The following is a 21,920-nucleotide window of genomic DNA, read 5'->3' on the forward strand; positions in this document are numbered from 1 at the left end:
CAGGAAAACAGCACACAGTAACACCCCAGTGGCCACTGTATGGGCTGCAATATAAAAGGCAGCATGTTATAGGGGGAAATTAGCAGCTTGAAGTGAACACCTGTTCTAAGGTCCATATCATCTGATGGTGATGTCACTCTGTGGCAAGAGAGTTCACAGCTTTCTTTAGAAACAGACACTAATCTCAGGTTTGTGTATTTCCCTTCAGCAGTCTGGCACTCACAAAACTCATTAATACCATACTGATAATCACGGGCTGGCAACAGCACAGTATCAGCCAGGGAGCTGCTGAATCTGAAAATTAGAAAAAAGCCTTGGAACTGAAGTAGTTGCGCCCTGTTTCTAAGAAACAGATCCAGAGCAGTATTCATGAAATACCCTATGGTGAATTACTTCTGAATGGAGGTAAGACCGGAGGTAGCCAAATGTACAGCTACAGGCATTTCATCCAACTGAGCCAACCATGTTTAGTCTCTGCTGCTGGCTTCCTCGGTCTGTGGACACACTAAATTGTCTTCCACATCTAGGTTAAGTCAGTTGCCTAAAGGCAAAGAGCATCACCCCATGGACAAAAACATCAAAGTCCTCAGAATGCCAACGGCTGGCAGGTGCTGGCCTTTTGACTGTGCCAACCACAAATAAGATTCTTCATAAACTGGACTGGGCTGCACCTGCCACCACACGGAAAGGTGAGACTGGGAGGGCGCAGGCAGCATCCCCAGCACACCTGGCCGTGCCTAAGCTCTGCACCTGTTTCCAGGCCACTCTATATTTTCCTTTCCCTTCTGAGTCCTTTGTTGGGCTTCTGTGCCCTGTCTCAGCACCTTTCAACAAGTTCTCGGCTCCCAGCTGCTATTTCTGGCTCAGGTCCAAGGCCAAGCTGGGGTGGGGAAGTCCCTCTGGCTTTCTGCCAGAACCATATCCCAGCAGACCAGCCCCTGGCCAATCACACGCGGTTCCTGATTTACAGGGCAGCTGTGCCTTTCACTCCAGCACCAACGCTGTGTGGGCACACACACGAATGAGGAACGAGCATACGATGCACTGTGCCATCAACCCAGAGTGACTCAGAGAGGGGGGGGTTATTGTGGCTTTACCAAAGGAAGAAGTTCCAAATCATTACCCCTCAAAACCCCATCTTTTGTTACAGACTAATTGTTAGGTCTGGTAAGAAAAGAGGCTGTGTTAGAAATCTGTAGTAGTGAACTTCAGTTTCGGCTGACAAAAAGACTTCTATCTAGAAGGAGGTGCAGAGAAAGCAAGGTTAAGTAGAACTGCATGGAGAATGCTGGCAGAGAATGAGAACTGATACAACGATCCGTCAAACACCACAGACGAAGGTGTTTCTGTTTAGAGGCACTGGGGAGGAGGGGAGGCCTCGGCTGTACTTACCTGTAACTAACTGAAAGCAGAAATTCAATGGCAAAGGTGAACAGGAGTTGATTCAAAAGCATATGTTAAAAGTGCCCAAAAGATAAAAACAAGGTTTCATTTATGCTTAACCTCCCTTAAATTAATATTTTAGCTCGTGACCACACCATTCCTGACCCAAGGCCCAATACTAATTCTATCCAGCTAAAGGTATAGCTGAAGGAAACAAGTACAGTGGGTGTACAGCTGAGTGTGGACTTTGGAGTCAGGCCTGCAGCCAGTACTCTACTGCTTATTAGCAAGGGGATTTTGAGCATGTTATTTAACTTCTCTAAGCCTCTATTTACTTATCCTCAGAAAGAAAAGGAAAATGCCCACCTTGAAGTCCCAGTAATAAATATATTGCACCCAATTTAGTGCTAAGGATATAGTACAGGGTCCAGTGAATGAGAATTTCCTTCCCTTTTCCTTAAAAGCACCATTCAACTGAAGAGGTGCAGCAGCTTGAAACACCACATATCTGAACACAAAAGTAATGCTAGGAGAATTGGTAAAGGCTTTGTCTTTTTATACTACTTATCTGGCCCCAAAACCATTTTAATTAGGAAAGCGTTCCTACAGACATCTAATTGTTCTTCAGCTATAAAATTTGAAGCTAAGATCAACCCCAAACACCAACTCTACTAAGAAAATATTGCTACCTTGCTCTTACTAGCTTGCAGACGGTACTCAGGTGTTCAAGGCATAAGGTAGATTCTTCCTCAAGAAGAAGTGTTTTCTGAGGTATCAAAAGAAAATACCCCTGGATAATCACTTATGCAACACCCCCCAGGTCAGATCCAGAAACTAAAGTTTACTTTCTGGGTGAGCTGAGAATGCCGACGTTCCATTGAAAGCAGACCCAGAGTGTAAGGAAAACAAGGAGACTTACTGCTCAAAAAACGGTTTTTAACCCATCGGTTTTGCTTCCGAGCATATCTCTTAGTCACTTGTTTCAGAGCCTCAATGCCTGAAAGACAAAGCAGGTATAAGAACCTCTAAGCACTTCTCACTCTGCCGCAAGGAAGGTCCAGCCAGCCTGGCATCGGAGAAAACTAGCTGCATCAGCACACTGGTGGATCCCTGCTCCGTGAAAATCTCCATTCTGAGCTGAAGGCCATTTGGGACTCTTTCAGCCTCAGTTCTTTCTCAGACCATACCAGCTGGACACTCTATCACCCAAGGATGTCCAAGGCTAGGTTAGATGGAGAATTCACACCTTTCTTTAGGAGCTGGTTTCTAATCTCTGGTGCGCATTTTCCTTCAGTGATCAGGTACTCGTGAAATTCCTTGAAGCCAATTGATTGGAAGATACCATGTTGATAGTCCTGGCTGGGAACAAGAGAGCATCAGCAGATAAGCCATTGCATCTGAGCACTAGAGGGCCCTGGAAATGAGCTGAACCATTTCATCTCACAGATGGAGAAACTGAGATCCTGAGCAGTCAGCACCTCTCTGAAATCCTTCCTCTAACCCCCCAATCAGCTCCCACGTTATTTCCATTGAAAATTAACTCCTGGGAATGTTGGTGAGATTAGAAAACTGCAACTATAACAAGTACACCAACCCTGCTCCCACAAGCGCAGCCAATGCCAAGGACAAAGGCTAATAAACAAGTAGGTCCAAAGCCAGTATTGTGTTTATGGTCTTTTGACCACAAGCAAGGAATGAAGAGTAGGTAAAAGTAACAGCCAAATTCTCACCTATCTTCTGCAACTTTCTTCTCATTATAGCGTTTGTGAAAATCTCTTAGTTCATCCAAGAGACCAGCAGCAAGCATGTTATCCACCCTCTTATCCAAGCGCTCATCTAGAACTTGAATCAAATTAACTCATCAACCAGCAAGCCTGCCGAAGGTGCGTACTATACATGATGAATGCATAAGCTGCCACAAAGAAGAGAATTCGTTCAAATGGAAGAAAAAGTTCAGAGTCCAAAGATTATCTAATAATTCATCATTATATTCAGTCACAAACTCTGCAATTCAATAAAAACAGCAAGAATGAGGCACATCATCTTATCATATAAGGAGAAAGCACTAGCCAGTTCAAAGAGTCAGACCTCCTTCCACAGGAGCCTTCTCTTTCTCCTTTGGATCTTCTCTGGATAGCAGCCCCTTTCCCATCCCATCTTATCTCATCCTTGGTATCATACACTAATGCCAGGAATACCTTTACCTGCTTTCCAGACTGGTACCCAGGGAAATGACACTGTGCCTTTGGTAATAACAATAAAATTAATAGTGAACACTTGCTTAGCACTTATTATGAGCCATTCATATGCCACTAAGAACATGTTTTTTCAAAACAATGTTTTATTGAGGTATAGCTGACTTACTCTAAACATTTATATACAGCAATGTATTACTATAAGTTTTATCTCAGATGGACTCTGGGATACTAAAGGACTTTTACCTGTCTGTTCCGCATGAAGCCAGAGGATGCACGGGTTAGGGAACTTCAGAGGGCCTCCAAGGGGACCACCGCCTTCCTCCGCATGTTGACGATGAAGAAATTCACTATGAGAGATTCCCGTTTCCTCAAACACTTGCAGGCTCCTAAGTCATTTGAAAGAGTAGCGTAGGCACATCCATAAAAACCATTAGGAAATATTAATTCTCAAGTAAAACAGGAGAGAGGCTATTTATTATAGAATGCCTCATTGTCATTTTCACCATTAAAGCCCCTGAACACATGAAGGTCTGGTGTTATATGGCAATCCTATAGCTACTCAGAAAAGAGTTATAAAGAAAATTTGAAATAAAACTACCCTTCTAAACATACATAAAATTCTCTGAAATCTTTAGGTTCAGAAACAACGGGTTTCTTCTACACAAACAGAATAGGACATATTCACTTTTAAGAAAGCAGTAAAAGCTTGCTGGGACACCTTGTTATAAGCCAACAAGTCTAGTCTCGCTGGAATGCCTTTCCCACAGTGCAAAAGTATGCTGTTTAACCAGCTCATCGATTTTCTTTTTAAATATGTCTAAAATTAATGAAGAATGCTTCAGACTAATTCAGTACTCTACTACACACACAAAGATCACTGAAGAAAGAATTCACATACTTAAGCCACCATCCACTCTGTTAGTATCTACTATGTTATGCAGCACTAGGTAATTTAACTCTCAAATCTATACTCTACCACTCTGGGTGATTGCAACTTACCAGCTTGAAAGTGATCTATCCCTTCCCGATCTAACTCTACTTCCTGAAACCTTAACACAAGAGTAGAAACCCCTCATCTTTCCCCATCACCAGTCTCTCAAAAGAGGACTTACGAGGGAAAAAAAGTAGTAATAGATATCCTACTTATCTGGAGGTTAGAATATACAGCCTCAAACAAAAAAGAAAGATGAAAAAGGTCCTTGGATCTTCTTTTAGAGACTCTAGAACTCCTGCTCCAAACCTATTGTTCTTACTAAAATATATTCTCAACTCATTACTATTTTAGAAGTAGCAAAACAAAGAGAAATGATAAGAATTGATTAATAAAAGGAACAGATAATCATACCATAAAACAATATAAAAACTCGAATCCTTGAGTTTTCCAAAAAAATTTTGGAAGAATTCTATTAAAATGTTTACAATAAAATGTTTGGATACTTGAAAATACTTCATTTATCTAGAATAGGCACTATTAACAGGGTGATACTGACCTCAAGGGGCAAAAAACACTTAGACATCATGATCATGAGCAGCCTTCCAAAGGGTAACCATAACCAAAATCTTCAAGGAGGGGAGGGAGGGAGTTACAACAAGAGAAAAAGTGTTTAAAAAAGCTTCAAGGGCAGAGTAGATAATGGAGAAGGCTTAAGAAACACTGATCTAGAACACTTATTTGAGTGGAGTATTTCACAACCCCTATCAATACCAAACGTTGCTACAACATTTAAAGTGTATAAACATCCATATAGTAGATCCTCATTAGAGCCTCTGCTCTGCCAGATATGGTGTCACCTCCAGCACTGCATAAAAATACACCTGAGGTGATGATACTGTAATGTATAGAAAAATCAGATCACTATGATATGCACTAGGAATCAACACAGTGTTCCAGATCAATAAAACTTCAAGAGAAAAAGAAATCAGATGTGTGGTCACCAGAGGCTGGGGTGGGAGAAGGGGGAACTGAATGAAGTTAGCCAAAAGATACCAGCTTCCAGCTACCGATAAACAAGCAGAAGGCACGCAATGCACCACATGGTAAATAAACTAACACTGCTGTAAGCTATAAATGAAAGTTGAGAGGCTGGCCTAAGAGTTCTCATAACAAGAAAATTATTCTTCTCTTTTATCTTCTATCTATATAAGTACACTAAACTTATCATGGTAATAATGTAATGATGTATGTAAAAATAATCATTACGCTGTACACTTTAAACTTACACAGTGCTGTATGTCAATTATATATCAAGAAAACTGGAAGGAAAAAAGTAGGTATAATAACTGATAAAATGAAGATGTGGTCAGAAGTGAACAGAATATGGAGCCAATGAAGATGCGTATTTATGGAGGAAAAAATAAACCATCTAATACTAGGGAGGGAGGGAGAAAAACACACCCAACACATGAGGTTTCAATTTCAAAATAACCTGAGAAAACATGGTTAATGAACTAAGATCATCTCTCTCTTCCCTTCAAGAAAGCCTCCACGTGTTAAGGTGAGCTGATCAATAAAACAATTTATAAAACTTACCTCCAAAATAAATAAATAAATAAAGTTATGGAAAAAAATAAAATTAAAACCTGCCTCCCAATGGGCAGTGTGCTGGGGCAGAACTCAGCCACTGCTGCGTGCCAGAAAAAATTTATATGAAAACTGTTATACAAGCAAAGGAAGAAAACAAAGCAAGAGTACACAGGCCTTAGGGAACAACTACCTTGCATTACGAATTTTAAATGTAACAACAAAGTAGGGTGCAACTATTCGTTGAAGGAATTGGACTAAGGCAATAATTAGGGCCTCCTAAAAAAGCAAGAGAGTTCCAGAAAAACATCTATTTCTGCTCTATTGACTATGCCAAAGCCTTTGACTGTGTGGATCACAATCAACTGTAGAAAATTCTTCAAGAGATGGGAAACCAGACCACCTGACCTGCCTCTTGAGAAATCTGTATGCAGGTCAGGAAGCAACAGTTAGAACTGGACATGGAACAACAGACTGGTTCCAAATAGGAAAAGGAGTACGTCAAGGCTGCATATTGTCACCCTGCTTATTTAACTTCTATTCAGAGTACATCATGAGAAACACCGGGCTGGAAGAAACACAAGCTGGAATCAAGATTGCCGGGATATATATCAATAACCTCAGATATGCAGACGGCACCACCCTTATGGCAGAAAGTGAAGAGGAACTAAAAAGCCTCTTGATAAAAGTGAAAGCGGAGAGTGAAAAAGTTGGCTTAAAGCTCAACATTCAGAAAACTAAGATCATGGCATCTGCTCCCATCACTTCATGGCAAACAGATGGGGAAGCAGTGGAAACAGTGTCAGACTTTATTTTTTGGGGCTTCAAAATCACTGCAGATGGTGACTGTAGCCATGAAATTAAAAGACGCTTACTCCTTGGAAGAAAAGTTATGACCAACCAAAATAGTATATTCAAAAGCAGAGACTGACTAAGGTCCGTCTAGTCAAGGCTATGGTTTTTCCTGTGGTCATGGATGGATGTGAGAGTTGGACTGTGAAGAAGGCTGAGCACTGAAGAATTGATGCTTTTGAACTGTGCTGTTGGAGAAGACTCTTGAGAGTCCCTTGGACTGCAAGGAGATTCAACCAGTCCATTCTGAAGGAGATCAACCCTGGGAGTTCTTTGGAAGGAATGATGCTAAAGCTGAAACTCCAGTACTTTGGCCACCTCATGCGAAGAGCCGACTCATTGGAAAAGACTCTGATGCTGGGAGGGATTGGGGGCAGGAGGAGAAGGGGACGACCGAGGATGAGATGGCTGTATGGCATCACGGACTCGATGGACGCGAGTCTGAGTGAACTCCGGGGAGTTGGGGATGGACAGGGAGGCCTGGCGTGCTGTGATTCATGGGGTCGCAAAGAGTCGGACATGACTGAGCGACTGAACTGAACTGAACTGAACCTGCTGCGCTAGAACACATCAATCTCCACTAAATGCTATTACCAAACCTGTCTTGCCACCCAGGCACCCTGAAGAACTGACTGCCCTCTACCTCTCAAAGGGCTTTGGGTCAGTGGCTCCAGCTTTCTTACCTGGCCACTTTGCGCTTGTCATGAGGGTGCAGTTTGGCAGCCATTTCTGGGTCAACCTGGCTTAGGCGTTTGTGGAGAACATGGCCATCCTCCTTTTCAAGCTCGCCTTTTCGGTCGATCACTTTTTCAGCGCCCATCTCCTGTGGCTATCAAATGAAGGTTTAGAGGTAAATTTAACTAAACAATTCAACAAACACTGATACACTGTATGTGCCAGGCACTTTGGTTAAGTGTTAGGAACATAACTGAGATCAATAAGAAGGTCTTGCCATATAGTGAGAGATCATAAACAGAAAATTCCAACACACCACGGTAGTGCTATGAGGCCACAGCAAATAAAGAGAAAGAGGATCTACTGTCTAGGGAAGTACTCAGGTACAATGCTTCCTTGTCAGAAGTATGAGCTACCCTGACTAATACATCTATATAAACACATCTAGGAATCTAGCTTCTCAGTAAGTGTGATCCAAGAATGGACCAGAATTTCCAGCACATTATACTGAATAGTTTGCAAATCCCACCCTATGCAATAGCACCTCTGTAAAACACGCTGATGTCAGGTATCTCCCTGACATACAGATTGTTACAGCCGGGAAATGCTGAATCAGACTAACGTACTGTTAACTTACATGGCGATGCTAATTAATCCAGAGAAGAATCTTTCCCATATACAGCCCCTGCCCTTAGGCCAGCCTAGAGGAGCACACTTCACATATGGAAATGGCACTTGCTTCAGAATATTAGGTAGGAAAATTTGTACAGTTGCTGAGTATAAAAAATAGGCAAGAGTCAACTTTCCTCCCACTAAAATCAGCTGGCAAGAAAGAAGAACCCATTTCCTCATTGAACTACACGGGAACTAAACATACCTTAGCATTGATGAGAACTTTCCAGAGCAGAGATTCGATGTAATAATTGGTTCCTCCCACGACAATAGGAATTTTATCTCGGGCAAATATATCTTCAATGTGAACGTTAAGAAAGACATCAAAATATTTAATATCAAGAAGAAAATGCTGACTCACATGGAAGTAGGGGATTAGTAAGAAACCACATTCATTTGTCATATTTTTGATACTAGTCTTCAACGTTTCTCATGAGTTCTCAGAATCATTTCCTATCAGTTCTGGAGGGACTTGCATAAACCAGAGAGAGATGCATGATGGTAATTCCTTCCAGTTCTAGAACTTTCTAAGCCTTGCTGCTCAAATTCAAAGCTTGCTTAGTATTCCACATCAGCTTAGCAAGCACAAGCCTAAAGAACTCTCACAGCACCAAGTGCCAGCTGCTCAGGAAGCCATGAAAATGGCATCCATTATGTGGCTTTGCCTTCTAAGGCAAATTATGAGCTGGTTTCTCTGAGCTGTGGTTCTTAGACTCGGTCAGTCTTCACCATTCTGGGGTAGTGGTATATATTTCACGCTTGAAACTCTACCAGATGACCTGGGAAGCACAGATGTAAAGACAAGCAGATTTCAATTACCAGCTCCAACACTCGGCAAGTCATTCAAGCTGTCTAAGCTTCAGCTTTCTCACCTATAAAATTCTCCCGAGTTCTTATGAGCATTACATGTGGCAATGCAAATAAAACCCCTAAGACAATGCCTGAAATACTTTTTTCTACTGAGTAAGCACTCAATTTACTTTAGTCATTATTGTTCTCATACCCCTGCTACTTGGAATTCTTCTCTTTACAATCTCTGTTAAACAGATAATATCTACTTTAAGAGGAACTGTGCTTCTGAGGGTAACTGATAAAGAGACTTTCAACCCAGATAAAGACTCACTTATACACTTCTTCCCCTTGCCAGCCCCTCTGTAGGCACAGAGATAGATGACCTCTTTTCTATCAGAAACCCTCTACAAGAGGTTGGGGTAGGGTGGGCAGAAAGATGTTACCAGTCAAAGATTATAAGAAATATGTCCTTTTTTAAAAAAGAGAAACAAATTGTATGCCCCCCTTTAATTAAGTGTAAGATTCTTCCTCCATAATGCATGGAACTACAACTTCATCACTTTCACTGCTGATATAGTACTTGAATGAACAAGGCACATTTGATATATTCTTCTCTAAGTAGGAACTTGGGTATTTATATGTTTTTGCTGTTAAGAGCAATAATGCTGTTAAAATGAGATCTATCACTTATCTTCTGGTATACTTGTGGCAAGGTTTTAGGATAGAAACCTAGGAACTGAAGTAGTTGAAATACACTCTTACCAGTGGCTGCTGCTGCTAAGTCACTTCAGTTGTGTCCGACTCTGTGCGACCCCATAGAGGGCAGCCCACCAGGCTCCTCCGTCCCTGGGACTCTCCAGGCAAGAACACTGGAGTGGGTTGCCATTTCCTTCTCCAATGCATGAAAGTGAAAAGTGAAAGGGAAGTCGCTCAGTCGTGTCCGACTCTTCGCAACCCCGTGGACTGCAGCCTATCAGGCTCCTCTGTCCATGGGATTTTCCAGGCAAGAGTACTGGAGTGGGGTGCCATCACCTTCTCCAATGGCTAGTGTAAGTCACCCAGTCACATCCGACTCTTTGTGACCCATGTACTATAGCCCTCCAGGTTCCTCTCTTCATGGAATTCTCTAGGCAAGAATACTGGAGTGGGTTGCCATTTCCCTCTCCAGGGGGATCTTCCCAACCCAGGGATTGATCCTGGGTCTCCAGCATTGCAAGTAGATTCTTTACTGTCTGAGCTACCAGGGAAGCCAGTATTCTTACCAATACAAATTCCTGTATTGGTAATACAAGAATATATCCAAATCTAGCTATTTTCCTTAAAAAAAAAAAAAAAAAGACTATTATTGGCATAGATGGTAGTGACAGCTGCTCAATGTGAATATACTTAAGACCACTGAACTTATAAATGGTAAATTTTATGTACATTTTAACACAATAAAAAAGAAAAAATTGAATTAAAAAAATTTTTTTTAAAGACTGTATCTACAAAGTCCTTCCCTACTCTAATCTCACATAACTACTCAATTACATGTTATCTCATTTGTTTTAAAGTTTCATTGAAAAAATAAAGGACATTTATTTAACTCTGAAATCCATCTGGAACTTATGTCACATATAATAAGGACCTGATTTCACTTAAAAAAAAAAATTAACTGCCCCAGGAAAAATTATTAACTACTGCATTATTTCTTCATTGTTTTGAAACGCCACCTTGATCATAAAATACATACATACATACATACAACTTCAAGTTGTATTTGGCTTTACTTATCTGTGCTATAAATTTGTCTAGTATTATACAATTTTCATGCTATGACAATTATTATGACTTTTCAATGTTTTAATATATAGTAGTCCATAGAGTAAAGGCAGTTTGGACATTATAATATAAGGGCAGTCCTCTCATGTTATTCTTTTTCCCAAAATTTCTTTGGTGTTACCCAGAATTATTTTTTCCTACTATAACCCCATTATATTTCTAAATTAATTTCTTATCCCTATTTAAAGGATGGGAAACAAGCTCAGTGGGTAAATGCTTTACCCAATGAAATCACATGTATATAGTCAAAAGAAGCAATTCTAAAACTAGGACACAGATTTTCTGGTTCCTAAGTCAGTGTTCTCTCCACTAAAACAGCACTTTCCAAATTTTAATACGCCTATGAATCACTTAGGACTCTAGTTAAATGCAGATTCTGATTCAGTAGGTCTAGAATGAGGCCCAAATCCAGCACTTCTATAAGGTCCTAAGTGATGCTGACCCCGCAGTCTGAGGACAAGATTCAGCAGCAAGGACACTGTATCTTTCAATCCAAAGAGTTCTGATGGGGATGCTACTGCTGTCTTGGGTATCTCTGCTCAGGAGAAACTGTTAGCACAAAGAAAAGTTCTTTCTTGGCTTGGGCTGCCATGCAGCCACCAAGCCTAGCTGCTGTCTCCCCGTAGGATATCAGAGCAGTTGCTTTGTTCCTGAAGTCCACCACTGTGTAATTTGTCACGAGAGGATCCACAAAGCTGATCATGTGGTGCTGGCACAGCCTCTGCTCTTGGGCAGAAACCTTATTCGTGATGATGTCAAGACCTTCATACACCTAGGGGAAAGAAAATTAGTGTGAAAGTCATGTATTCCATAAGATGCACACCTCATGCGCAGAAATAATGATCTACTGCTCACTGCAGCCAAACATTTGACTGACCCAAATCACCAGAGGAAATGTGTTCTAACCAGAGCACAGCCAGATCCACATAATCCAAGACAAAAGACGCAGAAGAAATCAGAACACTTTAAAAAAAATAATAAAATAGTGGTTACTAACTCAGACTTAAAGATAAAAAGTACATGTACATCGGTGCCCAAATAAGAACTAACTCTGCAAGATTTACTGGAGGTTCTTTGGCCTGAACGTCAAGCCTTTAAAAGAGGGCAGGTTGCTTTATTTACTCTGTTTATCACAAGTCTCCAGAAAGGTAACATGTTGTGTGGCACATAGTTCTACTTCAAATGCTTAGATATTTTTTGGATTTAAATGGCTCTGAAAGATTTTCAGAATTTGTGCAAGATTGGCTCCATTTGTGGAGAAGTGGTCTATCTACAAAGATATATGTAAAACACACATATACACACTTTGAAGTCAAAACCCCTAATACTGCTGAACTCTTAGCAGAAATGCTGTGCCAAATTACTGCTTCAGGAGGTCAGCAAATACAGTCTAAATACTCAAAGGCAATATCCTGTCTGTAAGCTCTTGATCTGCCAATTCAACTAAAAAGTTCAAGTGTACTTTTTCTAAATGCAAGGTCTCAGATGGAGAACAGATCTGAAAATACTAGTTTGAAAATAGGGATGAATGCTTTAGATTAAATGTTCTCTCTGTAATCACTGATTCTACAGGGAGCACTGAATGAACAAATAATAAGTTCCATAGAGCCCACAAAGATGTTAAGAACGTTTTTTATCTCACATTTCCCTTTACTTAAATGGGTGTCAAGTAAGTACAACAATAAAGTATAATGGTAAGGAGGGAGGACCCTGGCGCCAGGCTGCCTCAGATCAATTCCTAACTCTGCCACTTACTAGTTATTTGTACTTGGAGTAGTCAGTTTACAAATCTCTGTGCCCTAACGTTTCAGCAGTAAAATGAGGATAATAATATCTATCTTATACGGTTGTTGTATAAATTAAATGAGTTAATACCTACTTAGTTTTCGTCTGTGCTTAGTTGCTCAGTCGTGTCTGGCGCTTTGCAACACTATGGACTGTAGCCCGCCAGGCTCCTCTGTCCATGGGGATTCTTGAGGCAAAAATACTGGAGTCGGTTGCCATGCCCTCTTCCAGGGGATCATCCCAACCCAGGGATCAAACCCAGGTCTCCCGCATTGCAGGTGGATTCTTTACCATCTGAGCCACCAGGGAAGCCGAAGAATCCTGGAGTGGCTAGCCTGTCCCTTCTCCAAGGGAACTTCCCGACCCAGGAATCAAAGTGGGGTCTCCTGCATTGCAGGTGGATTCTTTACCAGTTGAAAATTCCATATAAGGGTCATTATATTACTACCATCTATATACTACTGCAACAACAGAAGAATGGACAGTAACATCAGCGTCACTATCACTCTGAAGCCTCTGTGCTCTTAGCTACTGAGGTTACTTAACAAACAAGGATATAAACTATCTTCAAACAAAAAGAAAACAGTTAATCCGTAAAACAGCACAAGAAAACATATAAACAGAGCCATAGAGAAAGTACTGCTGCTAAGTCGCTTCAGTCATGTCCGACTCTGTGCGACCCCATAGACAGCAGCCCACCAGGGTCCCCCGTCCCTGGGATTCTCCAGGCAAGAGCACTGGAGTGGGTCGCCACTGCCTTCTCCAAGAGAAAGTACTAGCTCTGCCTTTAACCCATTTATCTGGGCCTAACAACAGAACTACATTCTGACACCTGAACACTGATGGATCTTAAATTGTAGGGAGCTCTTTTCTTTGTATCTTGAACAAGACTTCCTTCAAAAGTTATAAAGTGCAGTAGCATATACTGGGATCTGCTGTGCAAGGTAAGAAAACTATAGGAGGGAAAAAGAATGAATAATTGTGTGTTCCTCTCCTTTTCCCACAGCCTTTAGTTGGCTCTGCTATAGTTTAGATTTCAAATGGCCCAGTGTTAAAGAATTCATACAACTTGATTTTGCCAGTAGAGGACTTCTGACCTATAAGCAGATTCTCACTTTTAACACTGAGATTAACATTAAGGAAATGCACAGCTGCTAATTACCAGCCCTTACCTCCAAAAAAGCCAAAATGTAAACACAGTCTCTACCAGCACATTCTATCAGGTATGTAGATAAATTTGTTGATAGATACATTTTCATCCTATATTCTGCTTTTAGGTATATTTTCTGGAGCCCCTTCAAATGGCCAATTTTAACAAACACATAAATATAAATCAATCCCAGAGTTAAACTCACCTTATTTGCTGAAGGCAGTGGCCACCTATTGTACTATTTATGGTATATACACAAAAGCCAACAAATATCAGGAAGAATGGTTTTAAATAACCAGAGTTAACAAACTAAAAACTGTAACTGAATCTTGGTTAGCAATGTAAATTGTCATCTTTGAGCAACTTGTTAGTAATCCTTTGTCTCCTGTACCAGCAGATTAAAAGAAACTGAGCATAAAGATATGGGTGATACAAACAAGGTATCTGAAAAAAGAATTATTGTTAACTTTTAGGTATAATATGCTTTTATAGTATAAAATATAGAATTTTTATTATATTTTTTGCTGAATAATACGGTGTTTCTACATAGTAGTATGTAATATACTGAGGTATACAGTATATTAGAGTACTGCAAATGAAAGCATATGTCTTTAAAAAAAAAAGAGAGAAATTGAAGCTGCGTAGATAAAGGATTAGTGGTTGCCAGAGGCAGGGGTATGGGGTGGGCAAAATGGGTGAAGACAGTCAAAATATACAAACTCCCAGTTATAAAATAAGTAAGTCATGAGGATGTAATGTATAACATAGTTAATAACAACTACTACTGCATATTAACAACTTGCTAAGAGTAAATTTTGGCTTCCCTGGTGGCTCAGATGGTAAAGAATCTGCCTGCCAATGCAGAAGACCCAGGGTAGATCCCTGGGTCAGAAAGATCCTCTGGACAAGGAAATGGAAACCCACTCCAATATTCTTGCCTGGAGAATTCCATAGACAGAGGAGCCTGGAGGCTACAGTCCATGGGGTCACAAAGAGTTGGACATGACTGAGTGACTCACACACACACACACCCAACAGTAAATTTTAAAGGTTCATCCCAAGAAAAATAATCTAACTATGAATTGTGACAGATGTTAACTACATTTGTCATGATGATCATTTCACAATATACACAAACATCAAATCATTATATTATTTATCTGGAACTAATATATATGTTGTATGAGAATATACCAGTTCAGTCGCTCAGTCGTGTCCGACTCTGCAACCCCATGAACTGCAGCATGGCAGGCCTCCCTGTCCCTCACCAACTCCCGGAGTTTACTCAGACTCATGTCCACTGACTCAGTGATGCCATCCAACCATCTCATCCTCTGTCATCCCCTTTCCCTCCCACCTTTAATCTTTCCCAGCATCAGGGTCTTTTCAAATGAGTCAGTTCTTCGCATCAGGTGGCCAAAGTATTGGAGTTTCAGCTTCAGCATCAGTCCTTCCAATGAATATTCAGGACTGACTTCCTTTAGGATGGACTGGTTGTATCTCTTTGTATGAGAATATATATGCTTCAATAGAAGAATATTAGAAGTGATTCAAGGTAATGTTTAGGGCTTCCCTGGTGGCTCAGCAGTAAAGAATTTGCCTGAAATACAGGAGATGTGGGTTTGATCCCTGAGTCGGGAAGATCCCCTGGAGAAAGAAATGGCAATCCATAACAGTATTCCTGCCTGGGAAATCCCATGGACAGAGGAGCGTAGCGTGTTACAGTCCATGGGGTTGCAAAAGATTCAGACACAACTCAGCACTAAACAACAGCAAAGTTATGTCTATAATGATGTTGCTTCACTCTTTTCCATTCTAATATGACTTTTGGCAGTTTCTGATATGCTGTTGAAGTTGTGTAACAAATGACTATGCAGCTTGTGATCATAGTAACTGTGTACTGAAAAATTTTACTCATGAATAAAACTGTTAACAAGCAAGAAGTAGATGAAAAGCATAGGTAAAATATATCTATTTCTGCACTGTACAAGAGCAAGAATGATGCTGAGAACATATTTGTTAATAAGACACAAGAGATGGATCACTGAGTCAAATACATGGCTATGACCCAAGTAAAATTCACAAACATTATTTATATTAATAATATTGTTTTATGCTTTGTCTTTCACAGAGAAAAAGAAAGTTTGTATATTATAAATCAACTATACTACTTCAATTTTTAAATTAATTAATTAAAGTTTATGATGACTGGTGTCTGAGTTCCAATAATAGGGGATAAAGAGATTATCATTGGAACAAGACTGGCCAAGTTTTCACAGTTATTGAGCACAGGTGACAGATACATGGGAGTTCAGCTACTACTTGCTCTCCTTTTTTATATCAGGAAATTTCCATAACAAAAAGACTTTAAAAAAACCTGGATGCACTTTATTAGGATGGTTATTATTTTTTTAAAAAAAGGTGGTGAAGGCGTAAAGAAATTAGAATCCCTGTACAATGCTGGCGGGACTATAAACTGATGCAGCTATAGAAAACAGTAAGGCAGCTCCTCAAACAGTGAAAAGTAGAAAAATCATAAAAAAGTGAAAGCGACAGCCGCTCAGTCATGTCCTACTCTTTGCAACCCCACGGGTGGCAGCCCACCAGGCTCTTCTTCCAGGAACTCTCCAGGCAAGAATACTGGAGTAGGTAGCCATTCCTTTCTCCAGGGGATCTTCCCCACCCAGGGATCGAACTTGGGTCTCCTGCACTGCAAGGGGATTCTTTACTGTCTGAGCCACCAGGGAAATACCTGATTCAGCAATTTCACTTTTAGGTATGTACTCAACAGAACTGAAAGCAGGGAGTTGAACAGATATAATGTTTACAGCAGCATTTTTCACAACAGCCAAAAGGTGAAAGCAACCCAAGTGTCCATCACAGATAAATGGATAAACAAGATATGTCCTATATTTACACGAGAAGACTGCTGCTGCTGCTCAGTAGCTTCAGTTGTGTCTGACTCCATGCAACCCCACCAGGCTCCCCCATCCCTGGGACTCTCCAGGCAAGAACACTGGAGTGGGTTGCCATTTCCTTCTCCAATGGGTGAAAGTGAAAAGTGAAAGTGATGTCGCTCAGGACTGCAGCCTACCAGGCTCCTCCGTCCATGGGATTTTCCAGGCAAGAGTAGTGAAGTGGGGTGCCACTGCCTTCTCCGACAAGGGAAGATTAATCAGCCTTAAAAAAAAGGAAACTCTGACACTTGTTATAACATGTGTGCGAAGTCACTTCAGTCATATCCGACTCTTCATAACCTTATGAACTGTAGCCTGCCAGGCTCCTCTGTCCATGGGATTCTCCAGGCAAGAACACTAAAGTGGGTTGCCATGCCCTCCTCCAGGAGATCTTCCCGACCCAGAGACCAAAGTTGCATCTCTTATGTCTCCTGCTTTGGCAAGCAAGATTTTTACCACTAGCACCAACATGAGTGAACCCCAAAGACATTATGTCAAGTGAAATAGGCCAGTACAAAAGGACAACTACTATATGACTCCATTTACTATACGACATATATCATATTACTATATGACATATATCATTAAATTCTGAGACAGAAAGTAGAATGGTGGTTGCCAGAATGGTCCCTGTCATTCTGCCAGGGGCCGGGGCAGAGAGAAATGGCAAGTCAACGTATAATAGGTACAAAATTTTAATCTGGGAAGAGGAAAAAAGTCCTGGAGATGCTGAATGATGATGGCTGCAGAACAATCCAAATGTGCAGAGGGCCACTGAAATGGTAAAATGGTAACTTCTTTGTTGTGCCTATTTTACCAGTAACTTTAAAAAGTCTCGATAGAATTTAGACACAATGAGAAACTAATGAAAATTGGCAATAAGATAAAATTTTCAAAGATTTGTTGAATTTTTCAATTCTTTTGAATATATAACCCAGAAGTAGAATTGCTGAATCATACAGCATTTTTCAAAATTACTGAGAGGGCTGGTATTGTTCTCATTTCTTGAACTGAGTTCTGGTTACACGGGTATTTTCACTTGTTGATAATTTATTGAACTATGCAGTTATGAATTATGTGTTCTATGGTGTATATTATTTATCAATTAAAACCATACTGCTAGGCCAAAAAAGTAAAACAGAGCAACAATTTCTATATTTGCATTAAGGATAAACATGTAAACAAACCTGGAAACCAATCAGTTTTTATAAATGTCATGTTTGGTTCATATTATTATAAATGCCATAACTGGGCTTATAATTTTATTACCTGCCTAGAAGGCATCATTCCAGCAGAATAGGTTAGGTTTGCAGCTGATTGCCTGACATTCTGCCTATTTCCCAGCTTTACCTATAGTTTCAGTGAAACTCTGAAACTACCTACAGCACAGTCAGCTCCAGGTGCCAGAAGAGCTAAAGGGGTCTGTGTTATCTTTTAAAGCCAGCACGTCACTCTGCCCATTTCCCATCCTCCCAGAGGACACCTGTGATCTGTCCTCACAGAAATGACTGAATATAATTCTTTTTTAATTTTTAAATAAAAATAAATAAAAGAAATGATGGGATAAAACGCTTCTCCACACAAATCAGATTTTGACAATACTAAGGGAACTCTGGCCTCTTTTTGAGGCCTGATAACTGAAATACTCTAAGAAACTCTAACCTACTTAACCAATTATCAGCAAAACTGGCTTATCTCAGTAGACATTTACTGAGAGTGTACTATGCGCCAGATCTTTTGCAAGATGTTAGGTGTGCAAAGACTTAGAAAAGGTTCTTGTCCTCAATCTCTCCTTGCTATTCTTTGGAATTCTACATTCAAATGGGTATAACTTTCCTTTTCTCCTCTGCTTTTCATTTTCACTTCTTTTTTTACAGTGGTTTGTAAGGCCTCTCCAGACAGCCATTTTGCTCTTTCGCTTTTCTTTTTCTTGGGGATGGTCTTGATCCCTGTCTCCAGTACAATGTCTTGAACCTCCGACCACAGTTCATTAGGCACTCTGTCTATCAGATCTAGTCCCTTAAATCTATTTCTCACTTCCACTGTATAATTGTAAGGGATTTGATTTAGGTCACACCTGAATGGTCTAGTGGTTTTCCCCACTTTCTTCAATTTAAGTCTGAATTTGGCAATAACAAGTTCATGATCTGAGCCACAGTCAGCTCCCGGTCTTGTTTTTGCTGACTGTATAGAGCTTCTCCATCTTTGGCTGCAAAGAATATAATCAATCTGATTTCTGTGTTGGCCATCTGATGATGTCCATGTGTAGAGTCTTCTCTTGTGTTGTTGGAAGAGGGTGTTTGCTATGACCAGTGCGTTTTCTCGGCAAAACTCTATTAGCCTTTGGCCTGCTTCATTCTGTCCTCCAAGGCCAAATGTGCCTGTTACTCCAGGTGTTTCTTGACTTCCTATTTTTGCATTCCAGTCCCCTATGATGAGAAAGACATCTTTTTGGGTGTTAGTTCTGGAAGGTCTTGTAGGTCTTCACAGAACCGTTCAATTGGGGATGCCTGGCATTGTCTAAAAGCATTTTTAGCTGTCACAAATTGGTGGTGGGGGTGCCATCTAGTGGGTAGAGGCCAGGGATGCTGTCAAACACACCCTTCGATACACAAGACAGCCCCTGCCTCCACAACAAAGAACTACCCAGCCCCCAAAAATGTCAAGAGTCTCAAAACTGAGAAACCGGATTCAGAGAAATTTCACCTTGGAGATACTCCTCCCAAAATCTGTACAGCCTAAGGTCCTCCTCCTTTAAGCTCCAATCTTTTGGGGCTGTCATGCTGTTGGGTGGTCCCAAGGAGTGTGCTAATCAGAAGAGGCACTGGGCAGATCCTGGAGCTCTGTCCGAGGGCCAGTTGGCTATGATGCACCAACACAGTTGTCTACAAGCAAAGGGAAACACTGTCCCCCACCAGTTCGGTTCCATCCTCCAAGTTATCTTCTCCCTTTTGGCTTCATTTACTTCTTAAACCAAATTATATCCTGAAATCCTTTCCTCACTTTCTCTGAAGTCACTTTCTTACCTCTAGGGATTATACCTACCTTGAAAACCACAATCTTGGATTACGGGTCAATCTATAATAACTATCCATCCATCTTCTCTGCTGGCTGATCCCCACTGCTCTGTGGCTATCTCACTCACTCAGATCACTAAGAAACCCTGACTGCCAAATATAACATTTTTTATACTAAGCTCTCAAAACAAATAATGGAAAATACAAAAATCTGATACACCCAAGCTCTCCTTCATAAATCATCTCCTTTGGGACTGCAGATGGCACTGTCTCTTCCAGATTTCCTTCCTATTCACAGGGCCTCCCACCGAGCTATTAGCAATGTCTGTCATGGGAAAAGGGGGCTCCCCCAGTGGCTCAAGGGTAAAGAATCCACCTGCAATACAGGAAATGCAGGTGACTTGGGTTCGATCCCTGGGTTGGGAAGACCCCCTGGAGGAAGAAATGGCAACCCTGCAGTATTCTTGCCAGGAAAATCCCACAGATGAGCCTGGAAGGCTATAGTCCATAGGGTCACAACTGAGCCACTAAGCATGTCATGGGAACAATACTGAGAAATGGCAGTCTTTACAGCATCCATCTGCCATATCTATACTATACACTTTCTCTGCGTGACCCCCAAGGCCTCTGTAACCATTTGTTGTGTGTGTTTTTAACTCCCAAAATCCTATCTACAATCTAGTTCTCTCTCATGATGTACATTTAACTCCCTCGTAGACATTTCCATCATCAGTGAGAGCTATAAAATACAGTATTGAAGTGGTTAACAGTAAGGACTCTAGAGTCTGATTGTCAGGATTTGAATCGTGGCTTCACAGCTTACTAGCTACGTAACCTTGGGCAAGGTGTTTAACCTCTCTGTGCCTCACATTCCTTATTTATAAAGTAAGTGAAAGTCACTCAGTCGTGTCCAACTCTTTGCAACCCGATGGGCTATACAATCCATGGAATTTTCCAGGTCAGAATACTGGAGTGGGTAGTCATTCCCTTCTCCAGGGGATCTCCCCAACCCTGGGATCAAACCGGGGCCTCCTGCATTGCAGGCAGATTCTTCACCATCTGAGCCACCAGAGTAGCCCAAGAATACTGGAGTGGGTAGCCTATCCCTTCTCCAGCAGATCTTCCCGACCCAGGGATTGAACCAGGGTCTCCTGCATTGCAGGCAGATTCTTTACTAGCTGAGCTATCAGGGAAGCCCCATTTATAAAGTAAGGATAACCTTAAATCTAACCTCAAAGAATTATTGTAAAAATTAAATAAATGATACAGTAAAGCACATGGAATAGGCCTGCCCTATAGGAAGCAGCAATACAAAGCTATCATCATCTTTATCACCACCCCAAGCAGGCGCCTGAAACCTGCTATGTCCAAAACTGACCTCCTTACCTTTCTACCCATACCTGAATGAACCACCCAATCAAAGTAAAAGCTAAATGATCCTAGTATCTCTCTCTCTCTCACAATTCTATTCTCCCTCAACTTCTATCCATATGAGTTCCTAAAATTATCTCAAAGCTTACCACCATTACACTGCCCACTGCCATTATCAATTGAAGGCTTCATGATTTCTCAACTGAACTGTTCCATCCACTTCCTCATTGATCTTCCTTCCTTTACGGTATAACCCCTCCAATTTAGTACACACTGTAGTCAGTGATTTTTCTAAAATGAAAATCTGGTCTCATGAATCCCCAAACTCTTTAGCATCACCTCTGATGAAAGCCTGCTTTGAGATCTCTCCCTAATTCTCCCCAATCTGTGCCTGTCCTCCATGCTCCCACATTACCTCTATCACAGAACTTCTTGTACATGAGAAGTATCTCGATCTCCTCCACTGAACTACAAATTCTGAGGGAAGACTGTATTTTATCTCTAGTTCCAACATCTAGCACAATGTCTAATACATGGAATATATCCAATGGATTCTCTGGGCTGGAGGTATAGAGTGCTAGATTTTATGCTGAGTTTCATTCTCTATCAAGTTATGTTGCCTCATTTCACCAGTGAGGAAATAGAAATGTAGACACATTAGGCAATCTGCCCAAAGTCACCCAACTATTTAGTGGCAGAGACAAACTGTGAATCCATGTCTTCTTA

At 41.0% G+C, this 21,920-nt stretch overlaps 1 protein-coding gene across 1 annotated transcript in view; it reads right to left on the minus strand.

Annotated features, from left to right (window-relative positions):
• Positions 1-21,920, minus strand: part of TRIT1 (tRNA isopentenyltransferase 1) — a 44,174-nt gene that overhangs the window by 5,603 nt on the left and 16,651 nt on the right. The window contains exons 2-8 of the mRNA XM_005678653.3: positions 11,546-11,686; positions 8,507-8,605; positions 7,638-7,783; positions 3,825-3,967; positions 3,114-3,225; positions 2,630-2,742; positions 2,303-2,380 (exon numbers count right to left, since the gene is read on the minus strand). Coding sequence (XP_005678710.3) covers positions 2,303-2,380; positions 2,630-2,742; positions 3,114-3,225; positions 3,825-3,967; positions 7,638-7,783; positions 8,507-8,605; positions 11,546-11,686 — 832 coding nt within the window. The remainder of the gene's footprint in view (positions 1-2,302; positions 2,381-2,629; positions 2,743-3,113; positions 3,226-3,824; positions 3,968-7,637; positions 7,784-8,506; positions 8,606-11,545; positions 11,687-21,920) is intronic.

The sequence above is a fragment of the Capra hircus genome, chromosome 3, assembly GCF_001704415.2.
Source record: "Capra hircus breed San Clemente chromosome 3, ASM170441v1, whole genome shotgun sequence".
NCBI lineage: Eukaryota > Metazoa > Chordata > Mammalia > Artiodactyla > Bovidae > Capra > Capra hircus.